Source organism: Nilaparvata lugens, chromosome 4 (genome assembly GCF_014356525.2).
Source record: "Nilaparvata lugens isolate BPH chromosome 4, ASM1435652v1, whole genome shotgun sequence".
NCBI lineage: Eukaryota > Metazoa > Arthropoda > Insecta > Hemiptera > Delphacidae > Nilaparvata > Nilaparvata lugens.
The window spans coordinates 61998790-62021553 of NC_052507.1; the positions used below are offsets into that span (position 1 = coordinate 61998790).

Below are 22764 nucleotides of genomic sequence, written 5' to 3' on the forward strand. Positions count from 1 at the left end.
ATCTAGCATTAACATGCTTTACATGTTATTATTATGTATGTGTGAAAGTAGTGTTCAATAAATTGTAATATTGTTTCTATAAAAATTGTTTTCAATTCTTACCTGTTCACAATGAATAGTAGAAACACACAGAAGAAGAAATGGTTCAGCTGCTCTGTTGTGAATGATATTTAAATAAGGTGACTGGGTCTTTTATAGTTTGTTGCGAGCATGCTCAGTAGTCTTTACCGCTACACACACACACACACACACACACACACACACACACACACACACACACACACACACACACACACACACACACACAGCCGTACACCCAAGTGGGGCTGGCTTCTCGCTCGCTCCCTCCTACATCTGTTTTGGCACGTGTTCCTGCAGATGTGGGTGGGCGTGCAATGCCAGCATCATTTCCCCCCTTTTCAAATTGCATTCACCTTTTCAGATTATTTGCCATTTGAAATAATATTCTTATCATTCGAGCAATGTATCATAGCAATAGCGTGTGAATTCATTTCCAACTCGATTGAAAATTAAACCAATTCAATTCAATTCAAGTTGGTGTATTGATTAATTAACCTCAGTTAATGTTCAACCATTGAGTTGAAAGGTAATGAAAAATGGTATGTAGGAGAAAGCAGAGTTCAAGGAAACGGGGTAAAGGAATCTTGAGTTCAGCGGCAAGAGTTTTTAAAGGTGTGTCAGGTTTGGCAGGTAATGTGACATCAACTATTTTAAATAAGGTAATTGATAACTTCCAAGAGGAAATTCATATTCCGGGATACGAGTGGTGTGGGCCAGGAACAAAGGTTAATGAAAGGTTAAAGAGAGGTGATCAAGGTATAAATTCATTAGATAGAGCTTGCAAGGTACATGATATAGCGTATACGCAAAATAGTGATAATAAAACTCGAGCGGTAGCTGACAGAGCTCTAGCAAACGCTGCATGGGACATTTTCAAAAATCCTCAAACACCCCTTGGCGAGAAAGCACTTAGCTATCTTGTTACAAACGTCATGAAAGCTAAAGCGGCGTTTGGTGGGTCTTTGAGAAAGAAGAAGAAGAAAAAGAATGAGAGGAGAAGTTATAGTAACGATATTAGATGCAAAGCTATAGCTCAGTTGAAAAAGCATATTGCAGGAAAAGGCTATTTTTTGAAGCCTTTTCCTCAAATAACTAGTGGAGGGAGAGTTTTAATTCCACCCCTACCCCCATCATCATATGGAGTGAGTTTATTCCCTCAAAAACAAGTTAAGAAACGTAGAACAACAAAGAAGAGTAGAAAGAAGACAAAGAAGAAGGCATGAATATTGAAGGAGAATTGAGTAATTATGATTTGATTGATTGGTCGAAATTATTACAGACTCAGCTAAGAGGCATATATATGCTAGATGCATTACCCAAAAAAATTCTGAAAAACGAGAATGCCATTGTGAATTTAGCAAGGGAAAGCGAGGATGGCACACATTGGGTAGCATATAAGAAAGTTGGTTCTAATGTTTGGTATTTTGATCCAATTGGAAATTTACAACCGCCATATGAATTGGACAAATATTGGAAAAAAGGAAGTGGAGTAAATATATTTTATAATGTAGAGCACATGCAACCATTAAATAGTGATTTTTGTGGTCATCTTACATTATTGTTTCTTGCAAATCAGTTGTAATTAAGTGTTTGTGCTGAACGCACACACACACACACAACACACACACACACACACACACACACACACACACACACAAGATGGTTGTTATTACATTACGATCTAACACAAGTAACCTCTATGAACATTTACAAGAAATTATAGAATTGGATAAAAATCGCGAACGGGAAATTGGATTGATTAATTTTTCTAGTTACAATAGTATTGCAAACATTAACAAAGGAACAAATTCCAGCTTCAAATATGGCGATAGATTATTCGAGTTGGATATGGGTGCATATGAAGTTGAGGATATTATAAAATCTTTGAAGAATAAATTGAATATTGATGGGAAGAAGAATAAACTTATTATACGTGCAAACGCAAATACTATGAAGATTGAAATTCATTCTGATAAACCCATTGATTTAACACGTTCTGATTCGATTGCTAAGATACTTGGTTTTGATAATGTTGTTTTGCACCCAAATAAATGGCATTATTCCAAACATTTGGTTAACATAACAAGCATTGACAGTATTGTAGTTGAGTGTAATTTAGCATGTGGCAGTTACTCTGACAGAAAACAAAAACATATAATCTACGAATTTTTACCAAAGGTTCCTAGCGGCTATCTAATAAACGAAGTACCATCACCAATTATTTATGTACCTTTGAATACGCATCAAATTCAAACTATTAATGTAAAGGTAACGGATCAGAACGGATCGTTTATTGATTTCCATGGAGATACAATTACAATTAGGTTGCACATACGTGAAAAGTGATGGGTTATCTTATTTTCAACCCACGTTCGAATACGTGCATGCACAATCAAGTCATTAGAGAAAGGAACGCGATAGCGTCAACACCTAAAAACAAACGTGCTTTGTCGGCTAAAAGCGCGAGAATATTAGAAAAGTTGGGTTTTATAGTTGATTGGCGAAATGTTAGGAGGGGGAGTGGCAGCAATTAGTGAAATTCTGGATTTGGAGACAGACCTTCAGTTTTATAATGATATTACTAAATTCCAATTTCACACTCATACAGTTTACTCGGGACAGGAAATAAAAAACTCTGACGAGGCACGTATTGACATAAATTCTTTAGATGTCTATTCTTTACCTTGTAAATCATTCATATTGATTGAGGGAACAGTTAACTGTACAAAACCGGGAACAGACCCGGGCGATGCACCAGTTGCAGCAGACTATAAATTAAGCAGTAACGTAATCGGCAACCTTTTTGACGAAATACAATATGAATTAGCAGGTCAGCAAATTTCTAAATCAAGATTGATTGGATTAACATCCACAATTAAAGCTATTCTAGTGAAGAATACTCTCGATAAAACACATATCACTTGGCTGGTTTTGACAGAGCAGGATATGAGCTAACGGTTAATAAATTCACTTTCTGTGTACCGCTGAAATTAATCCTCCCATTTTTTGAAGATTTTCAAAGAATAATTTTAAATTGAAACCAGTTTACTTCCTAGCTATTCTGCCAGCTTAACTGACATAAGGGACAAAAGCTGATAGCGACAACCAGAGACTGTTTTCCAGGTAGAGAAATTAGTCACAGACTGGCCCCACCAAAACAAGACACTTCTTTTTCAGCACAAGAACGACAAAAGTAGCCACCGCCAAAACAAGACTGATTTTCAGTGCTAGGATGGATGTGTCTGACTTTAACGGTGGTGTATACTGACATTGCCCCGGCGCGAATAACCAAAAAAAAAATGAGACAAATTGGGCTATTTCGTCAAACTGGGACAACGACAAACTAGGTCTTTTTTTCGATCCAGCTTGTTGCTTCACACACACGACAAGCTTGGTTTACTCGCGGAAATCCACCACCACCGGCCAAAAAATTCTATTGGCCAAACATAGGAAATGTATTCCAACTTGTCGAAAGTGGCATCTTTCTACTGAGCTGTAGATGATTATTTGTCAATGAGTTCAAAATCATATTGTTGGTTGAATCACACAAAAATGTAATTTATAAATATTGTTTGCTATTTTTTGAAGACATAATAATAATAATAATAAAGAAAACTTTCAAATGGTGTGGAATGGAATACGGGTTTGAAAGACAAAAGAGGCTGTATCGATAGGAAGAGAGAAGGCATCATTGAGAAAGCATCTATGTATTATGAGGAGTTATTCAAAAGTTGGAATGATATAGATACATATACTACGGTCACAGCTGCACAAGAAGAATTACCCGATTTCCATGAACAAGAATTGTCTGATATTATAAAGGGATTGAAAAATAATAAGATGGCTGGAATAGATAATATTTCTAATGAGATGATAAAAGCTATCTCGGCAAACATTTTGAGAGCGCTTGTTGATTGTTTCAATAAAATACTTAAAGAGCAACTGGTTCCATACCAGTGGAAATTAGCAGATATAATTCTTCTATTCAAAAAAGGTGACATTTATAACATAAATAACTATCGCCCAATAAGTATTACATCATGCATTGGAAAGTTATTTATGAAAGCCATGTCAAATCGTATTCAGCCAATCCTTATAATTCATCAACCAAATGAGCAAGCTGGTTTCAGAAGAGGATTCTCAACAGTTGATAATTTACATATAATAAACCAATTGATCGAAAAGTGTTCTGAATATCGAATTAAGATTTATATGGCCTTTATAGATTATAAGAAAGCTTTTGACAGTTTGAATCATGGCTTTTTGTTCAAGTCTCTTCGTGAGCAGGGAGTGCCTGAAGTCTATTTGAACATTCTCAAGAATTATTATGAGAGTAGTGCTGCGAGAATTCGTCTTGAGAGAGCAGGAAGGTATTTCAAACTGAGTAGAGGAGTCAAGCAGGGCGATCCTTATCACCGATTTTCTTCAATTCAGCTCTCCAGGAGGTGTTCGAACAGCTGGAATGGGAAAGAAGAGGTATCTCAATAAGAGGGGAGCACCTGAGCCACCTGAGATTTGCCGATGACGTGATGTTGATAGGAAAGTCACTACAGGAACTGGAAAATATGATATTTGAGCTGGCAGAGGCAAGTAAGAAAGCTGGGCTTGAAATCAATCCTGAAAAGACCAACCTCATGACAAATGCGGCCCCAGGAATAATTGAGCTGGATGGAAAGGCTTTAAATTGGACGCAGGAAGTAGTCTATCTTGGTCAGTGTTACTCATTCGATAAAAGAGAGGAAAAAGAGCTCAAACGAAGACGAACAGCTTCCTGGAACAAGTTCTGGTCGCTCAAATGCATCATGAAAAATAAAGAAGTCAGCTTATCATCCAAAACCAAAGTTCTTAGATCGTGTGTGTTCCCCACTCTTACGTACGGCGCACAAACCTGGGCCTGTAGAGCTAGCACTATAGACTCTATTCGTAAAACCCAACTGGCTATGGAAAGAAGCATTCTGAACATTCACCGTATGCAAAGAATTCGCACTTCAACCATCAAGAGCAAAATCAAGTTGGAAGACGTCATTTCAACTATAAGAAGACTGAAGTGGAAATGGGCAGGACACGTTTCGCGACTACAAGATGGAAGATGGATGAAGAAAGTGACTGAATGGGAGCCATCGTGGAGGAAGAGGAACGTCGGCCGGCCAAGAGTGAGATGGAAGGATGACATCGTCAGAATAGCAGGAATCAACTGGATGGTAGCAGCCAGAGATCGACAGAGATGGATCAACCTGGGGGAGGCCTATGCTCGGTGACGGGCTTAGTTTCCAAAACAAAACAAAACAAAACAAAACATGAAAAAGACTATTGATTGTTTTAAATGAAATTGATTTCAAAAGTATTTTGAAGTACTTCAGTAATGTAACTTATGTGTGTTTTGGACAAAAATAAAGGCTTTATTTATTATTTATTATTATTATTAATTTTAAATTTGAAACAGGAACTCGTCTTATTGAGGTCACCGACAGACCTAAATTGTGTTGAGTCTACAAGTGGAACAAGCATTAGTGTGAAAATTACAAAACTACAATGGAGAATGCCCTACATAACTTTAGAAGATCATGTAAGACTGAAATTTTTGAGACTGCTCGATGCTGACACTCCACTGAAATTAGGTTTCCGGCATTGGGAAATTTGTGAATTACCAAATTTGCAAAATTCACTTAACCATTCTTGGGCAGTTCGTACCACATCGAGTTTTGATAGTCCAAAATACGTTATAATTGCATTTCAAACTTATCGTAAGAATAAAATTAAAAAATCAATATCCAATTTCGATAGCTGTGGTATTTACAATGTTAAAGTATATTTGAACAGCAAGTATTATCCATATGAAAATCTGCTAGGTAAGAAGGAGGTATTATACCGCATGTTCCTGGATTTCGCGCCCTCGTATTATAATCATTCAATCAATAGCGAACTCGGAACAGAAATTGACTTTAAAATGTTTTGTGAATCAACACCGCTGATTGTTGTAGATTGTTCACACCAACCAAGTCATTTGAAATCATCGACAGATGTTTGTATTGAAATGGAATTTAATAGCGCAGTACCTGCAAATACTTCCGCGTATTGCGTTTTAATTAGCGATCATGTGATGGAGTACACACCTCTGACGAGCATGGTGAAAGAAGTTCAGTAATTTGCGCACCGCCTATATAAGGTGTGCATTCTGCTCAATGTAGTTCATTATCAGTTTCACCTTTGAACAGACAACATGTCCTATTCTTTGTGTTCTGATATTTTGGACAAGCCACAAACTCGCTCTATTGGTATTCAGTGCGATCTTGATATTTTCTATTATGAAGCAAGTACACCGAAGCCGCTGCAGGTGGAGGAGGAGGAGAAACGAGAAGAGGAGGGGAAAGACTGTGGATTTGAGGAGCCTGCCGCCGAAGATAAAGAAGTGGACAAGCAGGCGCCTACGAAAATTGCTACGGTTGATCTTCACTGGTTTAAACAAGATTGTAATCAAATTATTGTGAAAGAACTTGCCATAATTGATCAGTTTAATAATTATATTGTGTTCCATTTCAAATCACCATTTGCAAAGACAGAATTGAGTGCAAAATTGTATAACGATGTAACATGGTTAGAACGTCACTATCATAAAATAAAATGGGAAGATGGAGATTTAGAATACAGTGACTCATTAATACGTGATTACCTTGCAGGTTATGAGAAAATTTTCACAAAAGGAACTGAGAAAGCAAAGTTTCTAAGAAGATTGCATAGCAACGTTCAATGCATACCAGAGGACTTTCCAAAACCTGATTTCAGCTTTTTCACTAGTTCATGGTGTTATGCTGTGTGTAACATTCATAAAAATAGACCACATTCTCGCTGTGCTTTATTCTCTGCCCAACATTATAATTCTTTGTTGTTTAAAAATATGTGTCAAACAAATAATTTCTTGTGCGAAAACAATCGAATGCAAAGTATGAAAATGGCCCCGATGTACACAAATTCACAGAAAAGAAACTTTGCTCGTTATGGATTCTTCTACAACGGAAAACAGATTCAGTGTGTTTATTGCTTACATGCATTGAGACTGCATAAAGCACGTACATGTTGTCTGTCGACAATTACTGAAGAAAGACCACTTAATTACTCTATAATAGTTCCTGCCTACACTTAGTTTTGTTCATTCGCTCAACAACATGGATCCGAGAAAGTGGTTGGCTGCCGACAACGAATTGGAAGTGAGGTTAAAAAACTGTATTGATTGGTACGATGAGTGTGAAAGTGCAATTAGGAAATCAACTCCTGAAAATTATAGTTTGGCGAAACAATTGAAAGACATTTTTCTAAGCATGGTTAATTTAAATGACAGACTATCTATGTTATTATCGTCCTCATAATTTGTGTATAGATAAGCTAATTAAAATTGAAGATGAAATTATGAATAGTTGTGTTGCTGCTGAAATGTGTGAATAAACGTTTTCTGCCTTCAAATGATTTTTCATTATAATATCCCATTCACGATTTTTAGTTTAGTTGCTGCTTAGAGCTAGACCTGACAACACCTGTGGTGTGATCTTTTTTATACAGACACGAGCCTCTATAACATGTGCATCTCATCAATTTAGAAAGAGAGATATATCTAGTCACCCCCCTCATTCGACACATGTCAAACATCTGGGAAGCCGTTAACATGCAGTGTTATGGTTTTTCAAAATTCAAAAAATTAACTCGTCTCTTGATGTCAATTTCATTTAACGAATTTGATTCAATTGCGAAGAATATTAAATTTTCAACAGGATGTCAAGATGTTGATTTACCGTTAACAAAAACAGAAAATGTACATTTTTCGATTTTATCTGAGATTTTCGAACTGCTCAATATTCTAGACAGCGGCCATCTACATTATGATTGTACAAATGATTCAGCATTATCTGTTGTTAAAAATTCCGATGAACTTTGGAAATGCTTGTACGATATTGCAGATAAAAAATGTAAAAGAACTTAGATCATTGTAGAGATTCACTAGTATAGCATTAGATGTGAGAGAGAGAGAGAGAGAGAGAATTTCTCAATTCAATTAGATGTAGAGAGAGTCATTGACCTCACTTTGGATTCACTAGTATAGCATTAGAGTAATATGGATTCACTAGTACAGTATAGCAAAAAGGATTCACTTTTATTTGTCAGCAAGGGAATTTTCCCCTCAAAGGGAAATTTTCCCTCACTTTATTCATCCCCCTCATCTATACTGGGAGAGAGAGAGAATTTCTCAATTCACTTCAATCTGTCAGTATAGCATTAGAGTAATATGGATTCACTAGTACAGTATAGCAAAAAGGATTCACTTTAATTTGTCAGTATAGCATTAGATGTAGAAATATGGATTCACTTTAATCTGTCACCAAGGGAATTTTTCCCTCTCAAAGAGATTTTTTCCCCTCATCTAGCATTCACTTCAATCTTTCAGTATAGCATTAGATGTAGAAATATGGATTCACTTTAATCTGTCAGTATAGAGAGGGAATTTTTCCTTCTAAAAGGGAAATTTTTTCCCTCACCTGGGGAGGGGGAAGGGGAGAGAGAGAGAGAGAGATATCTCTTTTCAACCCCCTCACCTCCACTGGGCAGGGGGAAGGGGAAATCTATTTTTAGAAAGAGAGAGAGAAAGATATATCTCTCTCTTTTCAACCCTCTCACCACCACTGGTCAGGGGGAAGGGGAAATCTATTTTTAGAACACCCCCCACCCACCAGGCGGGGGGAAGGGGAGGCGGGATGGACGAGGGGGGAGAGGGGGGAGGGGGTTTTGGAGCAAAAAAGTGGCCTCAAAATCTTAGATTCCTTCTACTGATGGAAAATGCGAAAAAACGCAAATGAAAAATTATCTAAACAATCAAAAATGATTCAAACAAGAATCAATTATGTTATGTTAACATAACCTGAGAGATGGAAGTGCGCTTCATCACTCATCCACAAACGGTTTACAATGTCCTCGTCTTCATTAATCAAATCCAAAAATTCTAAGCTGAACTAGCTTCTGCTTACAAAATCCGTTTCCTTTAGGGCCTGAACCATTTGGATTTTGTATGGGTGGAAGTGCAAATCTTGGTGTAAAATTCGTCTTACCGTTCGGTTTGAAATCCCAAGTGTAACGCTGTGTCGGCGAGCTGAGCGACGAGGGCTTCTGTCAATGGTGACTCTTACACGTTCAACGTTTTCAGGTCTGCACACAGTTTTTGGTCTTCCTGTTTTCTTCCTTGTCATTGACGCAGTCTCTCCAAAGTTCTTAACCCGATTTTTAATCACACAGGCAGATGGCACCGGCTGATTCCGATTAATGTTGAAATGGTTGCGGAATGCACGACGTGCTAACTGGTATGAACTACCGTTTTGATAAAAGGCTTTGAGAGCGTACGCATGATGTTGTGGGATCCAGCACTCCATTGTGACTAAATGCTATTCTGCGCCAAACGTAACTGATGCCATCCCCTCCACCTCCCTCCAACGCAACTTGGTTCGTGCGCTTTTTAAAATCGCTAATTATTATGCCTCACTTCGTATTTGATCAACAGTCTTTCATGGAGTAACAGTCCATTTTATCAAATATTTGATAATAATTAATGAAGGTCTGATAGAGAAGCAAATCTATGATTTTTTCAAATTCAAATTTATTTACAGATGGAATTAAATAGAGAATGCATTTATTCAAATGCTAATTGATTTATAATTATTATTTAACGAAAATCCTAAATAAATGCTGCAAATCACACCGAAGACCTCTGCTACTGCAGACATTGACAACAGGGTTAACAGCTAGATGGAAATTCGATGAGAACTACTATCCAAAAATTAGTTGCCAGCCCTAAAATGAGCGCTGCTATCCAGAGATTGTCAGTTTGGTGTAAGGGCAAGCATACCTGACTAGCAATTGGGAGGTACCGGGTTCGATTCCCGGGCTGGCAACTGATTCTTGGATAGTAGTTCTCATCGAATTTCCATCTAGCTGTTAACCCTGTTGTCAATGTCTGCAGTAGCAGAGGTCTTCGGGGTGATTTACAGCATTTATTTAGGATTTCAAATTTATTTCTCAAAAAACATACACAATTATAATAATATAATATTATAACATCTAGAAATAATACAAGAAAAATACTATGAAATATATAAAATGATCCCAAAACTGCAGCATATAATTTTTTATGTCCATCTATGTTTAAGGAGTAGCCTACAAGGTAAAACCTGTGCGTAGACTTAAGTTGCAGTAATATATTTATTCAATATAAACTAAGAAATTAAACCAAAATAAGAACAAAGATTAGTGGAATTTACACACAAATATAAATTTGTAGATTAAATTAGATAAAAGTTAGTAAAACACAATAATTATTATTCTATGATAAATAAAAACAGAACATAAAACAAGAAACAGTTGGTGCTTAGAACATTTTTTCTTCAGTTCTATTTGATCTTATCCATTCCTTAATCTCGCAATTTAGTTTTTTGCTCTGGCTTGTATTGGCAAAAAAATGAGTAGGAACAAGATTTATTATCCTCTGTGATGAGTAAGTGAATTGTCTTCTACATACATTCAAACCCATTTTGTCTTGATGGGATGTTTCTCTAATAGGACGTAAATTTAAATTCAAGTTTCTTTAACGGAGAAGAAATTTATTTTTATTCTTCTTAATATATATTATCAAGTTTTTTATGTACAACTGTCGAACAGTTGGTACTTTGAGTTCATTGAAAAGATTGCATGTAGGATAAAGTCTGGGTTTGCCTAGAATTGTTTTAATAATATATTTTTGAATTATGAAAAGTTTTTCAAAATGTGTGTTCAAGGCTCCACCTCAAGCTCTTATTCCATATTGTAAAACAGATTGTGCATAAGAGAAGTAGATTGATTGAGCTATTTTCAAGTTATTTAGTTCTCCAATTCCATGAAATTTATATATTAGAAATTTTATTTTTAAACACATGCTGTTTATATGAATATTTCATCTCAGATATGGATCCAACAGTATTCCCAGGTATTTTACTTGGTCTTTTTTGGAATTTCAGGACAAAAGCAGTGATTTGTTGACTGTTGACAATATTGCAGTTTACTTGGTGTATTTTGATACTTTCTATTTCATGAGGTTGTGTTTGGGCATTGGGTGAAAAAGTCATGAATACGCTTTTAAAAGCATTTAAAGTAAGCAGATGTTCATCGAGCCATGATTGTGCTACTCTGAGACCATTTTCTGCGCTAAGGCGCACGTCCTCCCAGGAATTGCCAGTGAAAGTGAGAGCGGTATCATCAGCAAGGGATACGATTGAGCAGTTCCCAATGTCAACTTTAAGTAAATCATTAATATAAATTTGGAAAAGTATTGGTGATAAAACAGTGCCTTGAGGCAGACCATATTCAGTAAGTTTTTTATTACTTGATAAAGTATTCAGCGTAAGTAGTTGATACCGTTCAGTTAGATAACTGGATATAATATTATTTCCTATTTCCTTGTGCATATATACACTTTTCTTTGACATATATTTTTGTTTGTATTCTATAACCTAGATAAATGGTTTTATTTTGTTTTATATATATTTTTTTTTCTTCAAGCTGACAAAGGTCAAAGACCTGCATATTTTTGTGAATTAATGTGTGTGTATGTGTGTGTCTATGTGTTTGCCATACGCTAATAATAATAATAGTTAGATAACTATTGAATAGTTTGAGAGGTGAGCCTCTGATTCCAAGGTGTTCCATCTTCTCTAATAATCTTGACTGAGATACAGTGTCAAAAGCCTTTGCCAAGTCTAAGAAAGTTGTTTAAGTTTTATTTTTACTGTTGAAGTTTTCAATTATTCTTTCCAAAAAGTCGGATATTGCATCTTCTGTTGATATGCCACTCTTAAATCCATATTGATTTCTATTGATAATTCTATGTTTATTCGAATAACTTACTAGTCTCTTTTTTATAATTTTCTCCATTATTTTAGCTGAATTATTTATTAAACTTATTGGGTGATAATTTATCACCTGATTTATAAAGAGGAACAACTCTAGCAAATTTGAATAGTTTAGGAAAATAACCTACCAAAACACATTTATTTATTATCATTCAAAGAGGTTCTACAATATAGGAAGCTATTTTTTCAGACAGGCAGAACTCAAATTGTCTACTCCAGGAGAAGAGTTACTTCTGAGAGAACTGATTGTGTCTATTATTTCATCATTGTTTGTATCAGCCAAATAAAATGGATTGAATGAGGGGATTGACGAATCGGCATGAGTACGTTGTGTAGGGCTGTTATTTATTATTTTATTAGCATAAAATTAACCTACATGCGTGAAATCGTGGTTTAGAGCTTCGGGATCTATATTGGGTATTTTTTATCTCGTTTTATATTCAATAGATCATTGATACACTCCCATGTCTTTTTCAAATTGCCTCTGCTTTGGAGTAGTATATTATTATAGTAGTCATACTTAGATTTTTTTATCATGTTGTTTAATGTGTTTCTGTAGTTTTTACATAGTGATTTGAGAAAGTTGTTTTGAGGCTGTTTTTCTAATTTCTGATGCATTTTATCTCGTTTTCTTATTGAAGTTATTAATCCTGCAGTTATCCAAGGCTTGAGAGGCTTTAGTTTGTGTGGTACAATTTTTATTTGGGTTGCATTTCCAATCTCAGTGGATAATGCATCAAGGAGTCATTCAACAGCATTTTCAATATTCAAATCAAGTTGTACCTCTCAAGATTATTTATAAAATCATGGTAGTTTATAGACTTTCTAGTGTTAACACTTGGTTCAGTTCTACCAGTATTTTTTCCAAGACCAATGTTTATACAAGTCAGATAGTGGTCAGTAATACTTGTTTTCATTATTAATCAAATAATAGACTCACAAACATCATTTGTTTTTCTGTAAAATATGTGATCAATACATGATTGGGATCCGTTTATTTCTCGAGTGAGCTCATTAATGTAAGATTTAGAACCATTTGATGACAAAAGATTGAAATATTCATTAACAAAGTTTGTGTTACTGTTTATATCTATGTTTGTATTACCGATGATTATTATGTTTTGACTATTTTCATGTTTCAAGTAATCAATGCAATCATTCAGACTATTGAGAAAAATTTTCAAATTAGGAGAAGGTGAACGGTAAATAGTAACTATTGTGAATTAAATATTTTCATCAGGCACACTGACACTCAGTATTAGAGAATTACATTCGAGTATGAGAAAATTTATGTTCTCAACATTGAATCCTAGTAAAAATACAAACTCCATCGCATTTATTCAGTCTACCTGGTACACTATGAATTGGATAATCATTCAAACTGTAATTAATTGTGCTATCGTTAATTCAAGTTTCACTAAGAGCTATAAAATCAAATTTAGTATCACAATTCCCTAGAGTATATGCTAAGTTATCAACCATTTATTCTTATATTCATGTGACAAATATTCACAAATCTACATGGCTCAGTGGTATAATTTTGCGGTTTGAAATTGAAAATATCATCTACTTGAATTGTATTGTATGACTCAACTGAGATTTCATTTTCAAAATTATTTATTAAATCATTCGTCATATTTATAGAGTAAAAATAAATTAATCACAATAAGGTAAAAGGCTCCAAAAACTAATCTGTTAAACAGTAGTAAAAAAAATGAGAGTCAATTGTTTTTGATATGTGATGAGCCAGCAAAATGTTTAGGTTTTCGTATTTCTGTTTGAATGACACAATTTCGAGTTGGCTCTTAATAAGTATAGTGATAGAAAAGGTTTTTGACCTCTGCTCTAAATACAGAATTTTGTTGGCCATAGTCTTTTTTATCTATTAAACTTTGAATTGCTCTAATATAGCAGGGACAAGTATCATTTACTAGATGTTTATCATCCTTTTTATTGTTCTTGCAATTGGCACATATAGGCGCCTGTGATTTGTTAGGGCAAGTTTTGTACTCGTGATTCTCTTGAGCACAGAAACCACAGATTGTGGTTCCTGCTTTACAAAAGTTTGAGGTGTGGTCAAATTTCAAGCATTTGAAGCAACGAGTTACTGATGTGTAATCTTTGACTCGACAAGAGGTCCAATCTACATAGATTCGTCCCTTATTAATTATTTATCGTCGAATATCAGGAGAACATTCAATTACCTAATGAGTGTACTCTCTCTTTTTACCTACTTTAAATAATGGGTTGAATTCTTTATCAAATTTTTCTTTATTTATTGTGTTTGAGAAATTCCTGTTGAAAATTTCTATACTTAAATCACTCTGGTTCAATTCTTCAGATACATTATATATAATTAGGTACTCTAGGTTTTTTCAACGAAGGAGTACTAATTTCTAAATCTTTATCATTAATTAGTTTGTTTCCTAGAACTTTTACCTTGTCCTCGGATGGGTCCATCATCAATAACACTCCACCTCCACGTACGTTTACCGCTTTTTTTATTTTCAGTGATTTTTCTCTCGGAATTGTTTTTTTTTTTAAGTTTCTCGGACTTTTGCACTGCTTTCACTATCACTTTCTGTTACCACTGCAGGCTTCACTATCACGATGTTCTTCTTATCAGTGATCTTGCGCACTAATTTTTTTCCAGTCACTTGTTGCTGCTGTTACTGCTGCTATTTATTTATTTATTTTAATTGGTACTTGCACTACTTCTGCAAATGATCTTGTAGCAGTAGTAGTGGGTGGCTGTCCTCTCTTGAAGTCCGATGAGAGCTGGTTTATGCTTTTTTCCAATTTATCCAGTCCGCATATAACTTCGTTATTTTCTTTCTCCTGGGCTTTTTTCCTCGTTTCAACTCTGGTTATGATCAATGCCAGCTTGTTGCAAAGAGCACTGTATTGATAAAAACCGCTCGAGATAGCTTTTTTTCAAATGTCTCACTGCCCCATTTAATGAGATCGGAGTAAAGATCGTGGAGAGTTCCCACGTCTTCCAGTAAACTCTGGTCCATGATTTTGCTCGCATTCTGATCCTCCAAGTTGATGAAGCTGTATCTCTCCGAATATTCATCTTCCTCCTCAAACTCTGGAGCTAGAAGAGGTGGCAATTTCATTGAAGTTTTTTGAACTACCCGTTCAAAAACATCAAACATCTTGAAAATGTGTCTTTCCATCAACGTTAGTAGACAGTTGACTAAAATACTACCCATTCAAAAACATCGAACATCTTGAAAATTGTATCTTGCCATCAACGTTGTATACTAGCTTACAGCCATAGCCACCTCTAATACACCTGTAATACAAGGCCGCGGCCTACGATATTGCAACGTCGCAATGTAGGCCTAGAATCTAATACAATGATTGGTGAAAAAGATTTAAAAAAATACCAGCTGATCTTTTTCACCAATCATGTATTAGATTCTAGGCCTACACTGCGACGTTCAATATTGTAGGCCGCGGCCTTGTATTAGAGGTGGCTATGCTACAGCTATCAGCCAGAGCTGGTAACAGCGCTCACACTCACATTCTGGGATGACACGTCATGGTACGATAGGACAGAAAGCTCTATGTTTATTTCGAATTTTTTCTAGGCATTTCAAATTGATGAATTATTTATTAATTTTTGAGAAAACATAACAACAGGTGAATGTAACTTACTGAGCGTGAGGTCTACTGTTCACAGAACTACTAGTATAAAATTATATTTGTAGAAAAATGTTCTGATATTTTAATATCTGAATTGTATATGAATGAATAAATATTAATATTCATTATATTCGCTCGCCTGCATTTTTCATTTGAGCATGCTTCATTCCATCAGAAAGTCAAAGTACTTCATTGCTCGATTCATACACCAATTAATTTCAATTATTCAGTGCAGGGTAGAAAACTTCGTTAGAATATTATGAGAATTATTGTACTCCAGTTAAGCCTAATTTTTGGCATATCTTTGGCGTTATTTCAAATTCCATATCTAACACAACATTATTACACCCCAGCTGAGCTTCTGTACTGAATTTGAACATTTTCTGTTCCTTATTGTTCTCGATAAGGCTAAGAAAACGCTGGAAAAACGCAGATTTTGGGCGTATCTTTCGAAATTATTCCAAATCTGTTCTTAGTGTACCTCTAAAGGGCCAACTGAACATACCTACCAAATTTGAATGTTTTTGGTCCGGTAGATTTTTGGTCCTGTGAGTGAGTGAGTGAGTGCCATTTCGCTTTTATACATATATAGATAGCTTGATTTATTTTCAGGCCTATATCAAATACTGTAGGCTATAGTACTTGGGGGGAAAAATGAATGTAAAGAAAAAAAGCAAAACTTACGAGTAACCCGCCAAATCCTCTTCTGTAATAATGCCGCCTTCTTGTTTTATATCGTCTACAAATTGCTTAGTCAGCGATCCTTTGTAGAACTCGTCAGCTTGCTTTGGTGAGTTGGCAATAGTTTTCAAAGTTTCAGCTAACTTAGTCAATCTAATCGATTGAATTTTATCCACATGAATAGCCTGTGTATTTTCTGCTGCTCCTATTGTAGCCCTAGATAATAAAGCAAAAATTGACCTGCTGTTAGGTACAATGATTCTAGAATGCCCTGCTGGTGTCTTTTCTACTGGGAGTTGATTGACAGCTGGGTCAAAGAGGCACGTCAGTGGGATAATTGCAGGAATGCTAAGACAACCCCATTATAGTCTTTGTAAGCTCGGTCTCGTAAGCTCAGAGCCTATCTGTGCGACTTTTAGTAAAAAAAAAATGACAAAAATACAGCAGTAGTTATATAAGTATACCAATTAGTTAGGTACCGGTAAACCGGGGTGACTTAGTCAAAATTTTGGGGAGTTGAGATTTTAAACAGCTTTCAATAAATACTCAAGTTGAGACGCATCTTCTGCAATACTTTTATTGTATTCTGCAATGTTTGAAGATTATTTTTCATTATGAAAAGTTAGCATTTTTCTCAACTTAAACAAACATATATTTTTTGGAAATAAAAGAGACAATGTCAACCAGGGGTGGGGACGACTTTGTCTCACTTCGAAAAATATATGGAAAAAGTTAATTTTCAAGAGTTATGCAAAGTGAAACCAACTGTTAGCCTTCAAAATGAATAATTACATCAAAAACAAATGAAATTCACTTCAAAAAATCACAAATTATTGGAAAATATTTCAGTTTCTGCTGTCTAAAAATCTTTTTCGAGGCATCGAAAGGCAGCGTCGAGGCATGTTGGCTCCAGCTGCAGAATCAGTGAAAAATAAATATTGCATGAGAACGTATTAATTTCAAGCAAGGTGGATATTTTGTTTTATTAGGTAGGATATATGATATTTATAATATTTTGAATTGTATTTGAATGCAAATATCCTGCATAATAACACAATTTTTATACTGGGACAAAGTCAACCCAAGTTAAACCTAAAAATGACCTTGTTGTATTCAACTAGTAACTGAACCCTATCCAATTCAACTCTGGATATTATGGATATACCAATTGAAATATAATAAAAAGACAAAAATGGAATGTACTCGCCGATATTATAAGTCTTTTAGAAATGAGTTTTCTAATACGAAGTTTTCAGACAACAAAATCACAAGATGAAGCAAGCAGTTAGGTTTTATGTCGATAATTCAAGTACTATATCGAGATTCGACAAGATATCGATTGTGGAACCTACATCATGATCAGGGCTACGGATATCAATGTTAAACATCGATTTCGGATAACAGAGATCAGATATAAACTGATTTGAATCTTTTTCCGCGAGGTGGGACAAAGTCATCTCGGGGTAGACAAAGTCACCCCGGTCGACGGTAAGTATTTCAAAATAGTAGGATATAGATACATATACAGAATAAAAAATCTGGTGTGGCGCACTCACACAACTCTCCTTGCCGTTATGAGAATTGATCACCTGACGCTAGTGTTTCCGCGCATCTTAAGTCTACTATTCAAAGATTTGAGCCAGCTGGTGACAGGGCAATTAACGCTGGAGACACACGAGGTATGCTATCTCTTCATAGTGAATCATTTAATAGAATCAACAGTTGCCAACAGTTTGCAATTGGATAATAACACTTTCTCGAATTTCGAGCTTATTTTTAATTTTAGGTGAAAATGTTACTGAACATTAATTGTAGAGATTCTCATTTTCAATCTTTTCCACTCGAAATTTTTTGTTCAAATTGTATCTGAAGCCTGATAATTGAGAATCTAAAATCAAACTTTGCATAGATGGGGTGGAGCTCCTGAAATTTTCACAGATATGGGACTTGTGGCAGTTCATAGAGCTTATCGATGACTATTTTAGGTATAACTTTAATCAAAATCGTTGAAGCCGTTTTCGAGAAAATTGCGGAAAACCCTTTTTTTGACAACATTTTCGCTATTTTAGCCGCCATCTTGAATCGCATTTGATTGAAATTGTTCGTGTCGGATCCTTATATTGTAAGGAGCTTACGTTCCAAATTCCAAGTCATTCCGTTAATTGGGAGATGAGATATCGTGTACACAGACGCACATACACTCATACACACACACACACACACACACACACACACACCACACACACACACACCACACACACACATACAGACCAATACCCAAAACCACTTTTTTGGACTCAGGGGACCTTGAAACGTATAGAAATTTGGGTACCCTAATTTTTTTCGGATAGCAAATCTGCCCCAAATCTGATTCTTGGTTCTAACCTTGCCCAATCCAATGTAATCTGATCTAACCTAACCTAGCCATACCCCTAATCTCACAATAAACCTCAAATGAAGATTTCCCACTTTTTTGGAAAAAAAACTAGATCCAGCTTTTTTTATTTCTTGAATAACTAAGGAACCGTTGATTTTACAAAAAAATTACAAGAGTAACTTTTTCCAGTAAATCTAATAACAAATCCATTGACACCCCATTTGTCAAGATTGAACAAAAAATAAGGATCTCATGGGAAAACTAGATCCAGGTTTTTTTTATTTCTTGAATAACTAAGAAACCGTTAATTTTACAAAAAATCTACAAGAATAACTTTTTCCAGTAAATCTAATAACAAATCCATCGACACCCCATTTGTCAAGATTGAACAAAAAATAAGGATCTCATGGGAAAACTAGATCCAGCTTTTTTAATTTCTTTAATAACTAAGAAATCAAGAATAACTTTTTCCAGTAAATCTAATAACGAATCCATTGACACCTCATTTGTCAAGATTGAACAGAAAATAAGGAAAAATTAGATCCAATTTCTTGAATAACTAAGAATAATTTTTTTCAGTAAATTCATTATTTGTCAAAGGGATCCTAACTCTGAAACTGAGCAACAAGCATTTTTATGTTGAGACCCTTTCTTAAGCAAACCTCAGCACTAAACCCCCCCCCTACAGGAGGGGGGGGGTTGGGGGGCTTGACCCTCTGCCTTTAACCAGCTAAGCTTGAACTACTTGAAAACTCACCTCAGGTTGTATTAAACATTTATTATAAAAATAGATCATGAGTGTTGATAAATTTGGTCGATATTTGTATGATAAAGATAATAATAGAGATATTAATGTTGATATAAAAAATTTGATTCAGAATTTTTTCCATTTTTTACAATGTATACCATTAGCTGCAACTTTCATACCAAACATCAATCTCAATAATGAAAAAGAATGGAAGTATATGACTGATCCAAACTTAATTCAACAATTCTCACTTTCTTCTGGAATCTCTTTTAAAGAATGGTATGAAAAGAATGTAATAAATATAGGTGAAAAATCTTAGGTTTAGGTGAGTACACCCAGAAAGAAATTTTAGATGTAGGTGAGTACACCCAGAAAAAAATGTAGGTTTGGTTATCCAGACCAAGAACATTATTCAACTTTAATGAAAAATCTAAGCTTATATGGATAGCACTATATCATCACAGTCAGTATTTTGCTTTGAAAGGAGCTGATAAATTGAATAATAATATAAAATGCTTTAAAATTAAATTTGAAGAAAATGGTTGAGATCAAGACAAGAACAATTCTACAAATCAATGGGATGATACTGAAGGTAAAATATTGATACATTTGTAGATAATACTTTTGATTTGAATATTGTCTAGTTCTTTGTTATTTTATAGAAGATTTATAATACTCTTTTTACTGTTCCACTCAGTGGTGTATATTCAAACTCATTATCATAGAGGATTAAACAGTAGGCACTGGTTTTTTCTGAGAAATTATTTGTTGTTTCCAATGTCAACTTTATGTCTATTGCACCAGATTTCAATAGTTCATTTTGCTTACTACAGTCTATAACAACCAATGGTGCATATTCATCAAATGTTTTATACTCAATTGATGTACTGCTGTTATAAGGATAGTATTCATTTTGGAATTCAGAGAACATGTGATACAATAAATGTTTATTACCAACAATATTTTCATAGGGGAATGATTGAGCATTTAAATAGAGATTAACATTGTTCAGATTACAGAAATCAAAATGTGACCTGTTAGCAGTTATAACATTTTTCCTATTCTTTTGTAATCCAAGAATAATGAATCTAGGTTTCAATATGTTTGAAGTTGTCTTAACTGTCCATTGAAGATTGGTAGTTTCAGGTGATTGTGGAAATTCATGCAATTCCCATGATCTGAATGGAATGGTAATTGGTATATCACTATGTGTTAAACTCAGCAGATCAAGACAAACAGTGTCAGAAGAATGTATGTGAGGTACTTTCCATTGTAGTTTTGTAATATCAATTCTCACCGATTTTGCTGTCTCTGATTCATTACAATTTAAGTCTGATCTTAATAGAACAACTTCCTGACAAACATTTAATAGAACTTTTCTATAGTCTTCCATTACACCTAACCACATATCCAAAGGAATGCGGAAGCAGAATTTATCTAAACTTTTCCATCCAGTCAACTTCCATCCTGCATTCTCCATAATTCTTTCATTGAGTTTTGATTGACGTAGATAGTTTTTCATGGTTGTTGTCAATCCTACATTACGTGAGCGATCAACTTCAACCCCTCCCAATTCATATCTGATTTCATCAAATAGGTATGCAACTCCATTATTGATAAGTGAAAAGTCCTTGGTTTCAACATCATTCTTATCTTTCACTTTGATTTCACCTTCAATTATGAGAAAACTTCTACTTGGAAGTGTATAAATATCTTCTTGTTTTAAACTAATTCGAATTTCATCATTGTAATTAAATGTCTGTTGAATATATGGTTTGTGAGTGATATACTCATATTTGGTAATACTCTCATCAAGATGTACACTCTGATCAACAAGTAATATATCCGACTTGACTTCTTTCTTATACATTTTTATTATATATTTTTTTCTTCTCAATACAACCTGAAGTGAGTTTTCAAGTAGTTCAAGCTTAGCTGGTTAAAGGCAGAGGGTCAAGCCCCCCAACCCCCCCCCTCTGTGGGGGGGGGGGTTTAGTGCTGAGGTTTGCTTGAGAAAGGGTCTCAACATGAAAATGCTTGTTGCTCAGTTTCAGAGTTAGGATCCCCTTGACAAATAATGAATTTACTGAAAAAAATTATTCTTAGTTATTCAAGAAATTGGATCTAATTTTTCCTTATTTTCTGTTCAATCTTGACAAATGGGGTGTCAATGGATTCGTTATTAGATTTACTAGAAAAAGTTATTCTTGGTTTCTCAGTTATTAAAGAAATTAAAAAAGCTGGATCTAGTTTTCCCATGAGATCCTTATTTTTTGTCTAATCTTGACAAATGGGGTGTCGATGGATTTGTTATTAGATTTACTGGAAAAAGTTATTCTTGTAGATTTTTTGTAAAATTAACGGTTTCTTAGTTATTCAAGAAATAAAAAAAAGCTGGATCTAGTTTTCCCATGAGATCCTTATTTTTTGTTCAATCTTGACAAATGGTGTGTCAATGGATTCGTTATTAGATTTACTGGAAAAAGTTACTCTTGTAATTTTTTTGTAAAATTAACGGTTCCTTAGTTATTCAAGAAATAAAAAAAAGCTGGATCTAGTTTTTTTTCCAAAAAAGTGGGAAATCTTCATTTGAGGTTTATTGTGAGATTAGGGGTATGGCTAGGTTAGGTTAGATCAGATTACATTGGATTGGGCAAGGTTAGAACCAAGAATCAGATTTGGGGCAGATTTGGGGGCAGCTTTGGGGCAGCTTTTCTCCAGCTTTTCTTCAGCTTTTCTCCAGCTTTTCTCCAGAACTCTCACTTTACCCCTACTTATTACCATTGGTAAGGAAAGTAATTGCTATCCGAAAAAAATTAGGGTACCCAAATTTCTATACGTTTCAAGATCCCCTGAGTCCAAAAAAGTGGTTTTGGGTATTGGTCTGTATGTGTGTGTGGTGTGTGTGTGTGTGTGTGTGTGTGTGTGTGTGTGGTGTGTGTGTGTGTGTGTGTGTGTGTGTGTGTGTATGAGTGTATGTGCGTCTGTGTACACGATATCTCATCTCCCAATTAACGGAATGACTTGGAATTTGGAACGTAAGCTCCTTACAATATAAGGATCCGACACGAACAATTTCAATCAAATGCGATTCAAGATGGCGGCTAAAATAGCGAAAATGTTGTCAAAAAAAGGGTTTTCCGCAATTTTCTCGAAAACAGCTTCAACAATTTTGATTAAAGTTATACCTAAAATAGTCATCGATAAGCTCTATGAACTGCCACAAGTCCCATATCTGTGAAAATTTCAGGAGCTCCGCCCCATCTATGCAAAGTTTGATTTTAGATTCTCAATTATCAGGCTTCAGA

At 35.0% G+C, this 22764-nt stretch overlaps 1 protein-coding gene across 1 annotated transcript in view; it reads right to left on the reverse strand.

Annotated features, from left to right (window-relative positions):
* LOC111053427 (glutathione hydrolase 1 proenzyme) overlaps positions 1-22764 on the reverse strand; it is an 80448-nt gene that overhangs the window by 55570 nt on the left and 2114 nt on the right. Inside the window, exon 3 of the mRNA XM_022340318.2 lies at positions 16335-16547. Coding sequence (XP_022196010.2) covers positions 16335-16547 — 213 coding nt within the window. The remainder of the gene's footprint in view (positions 1-16334; positions 16548-22764) is intronic.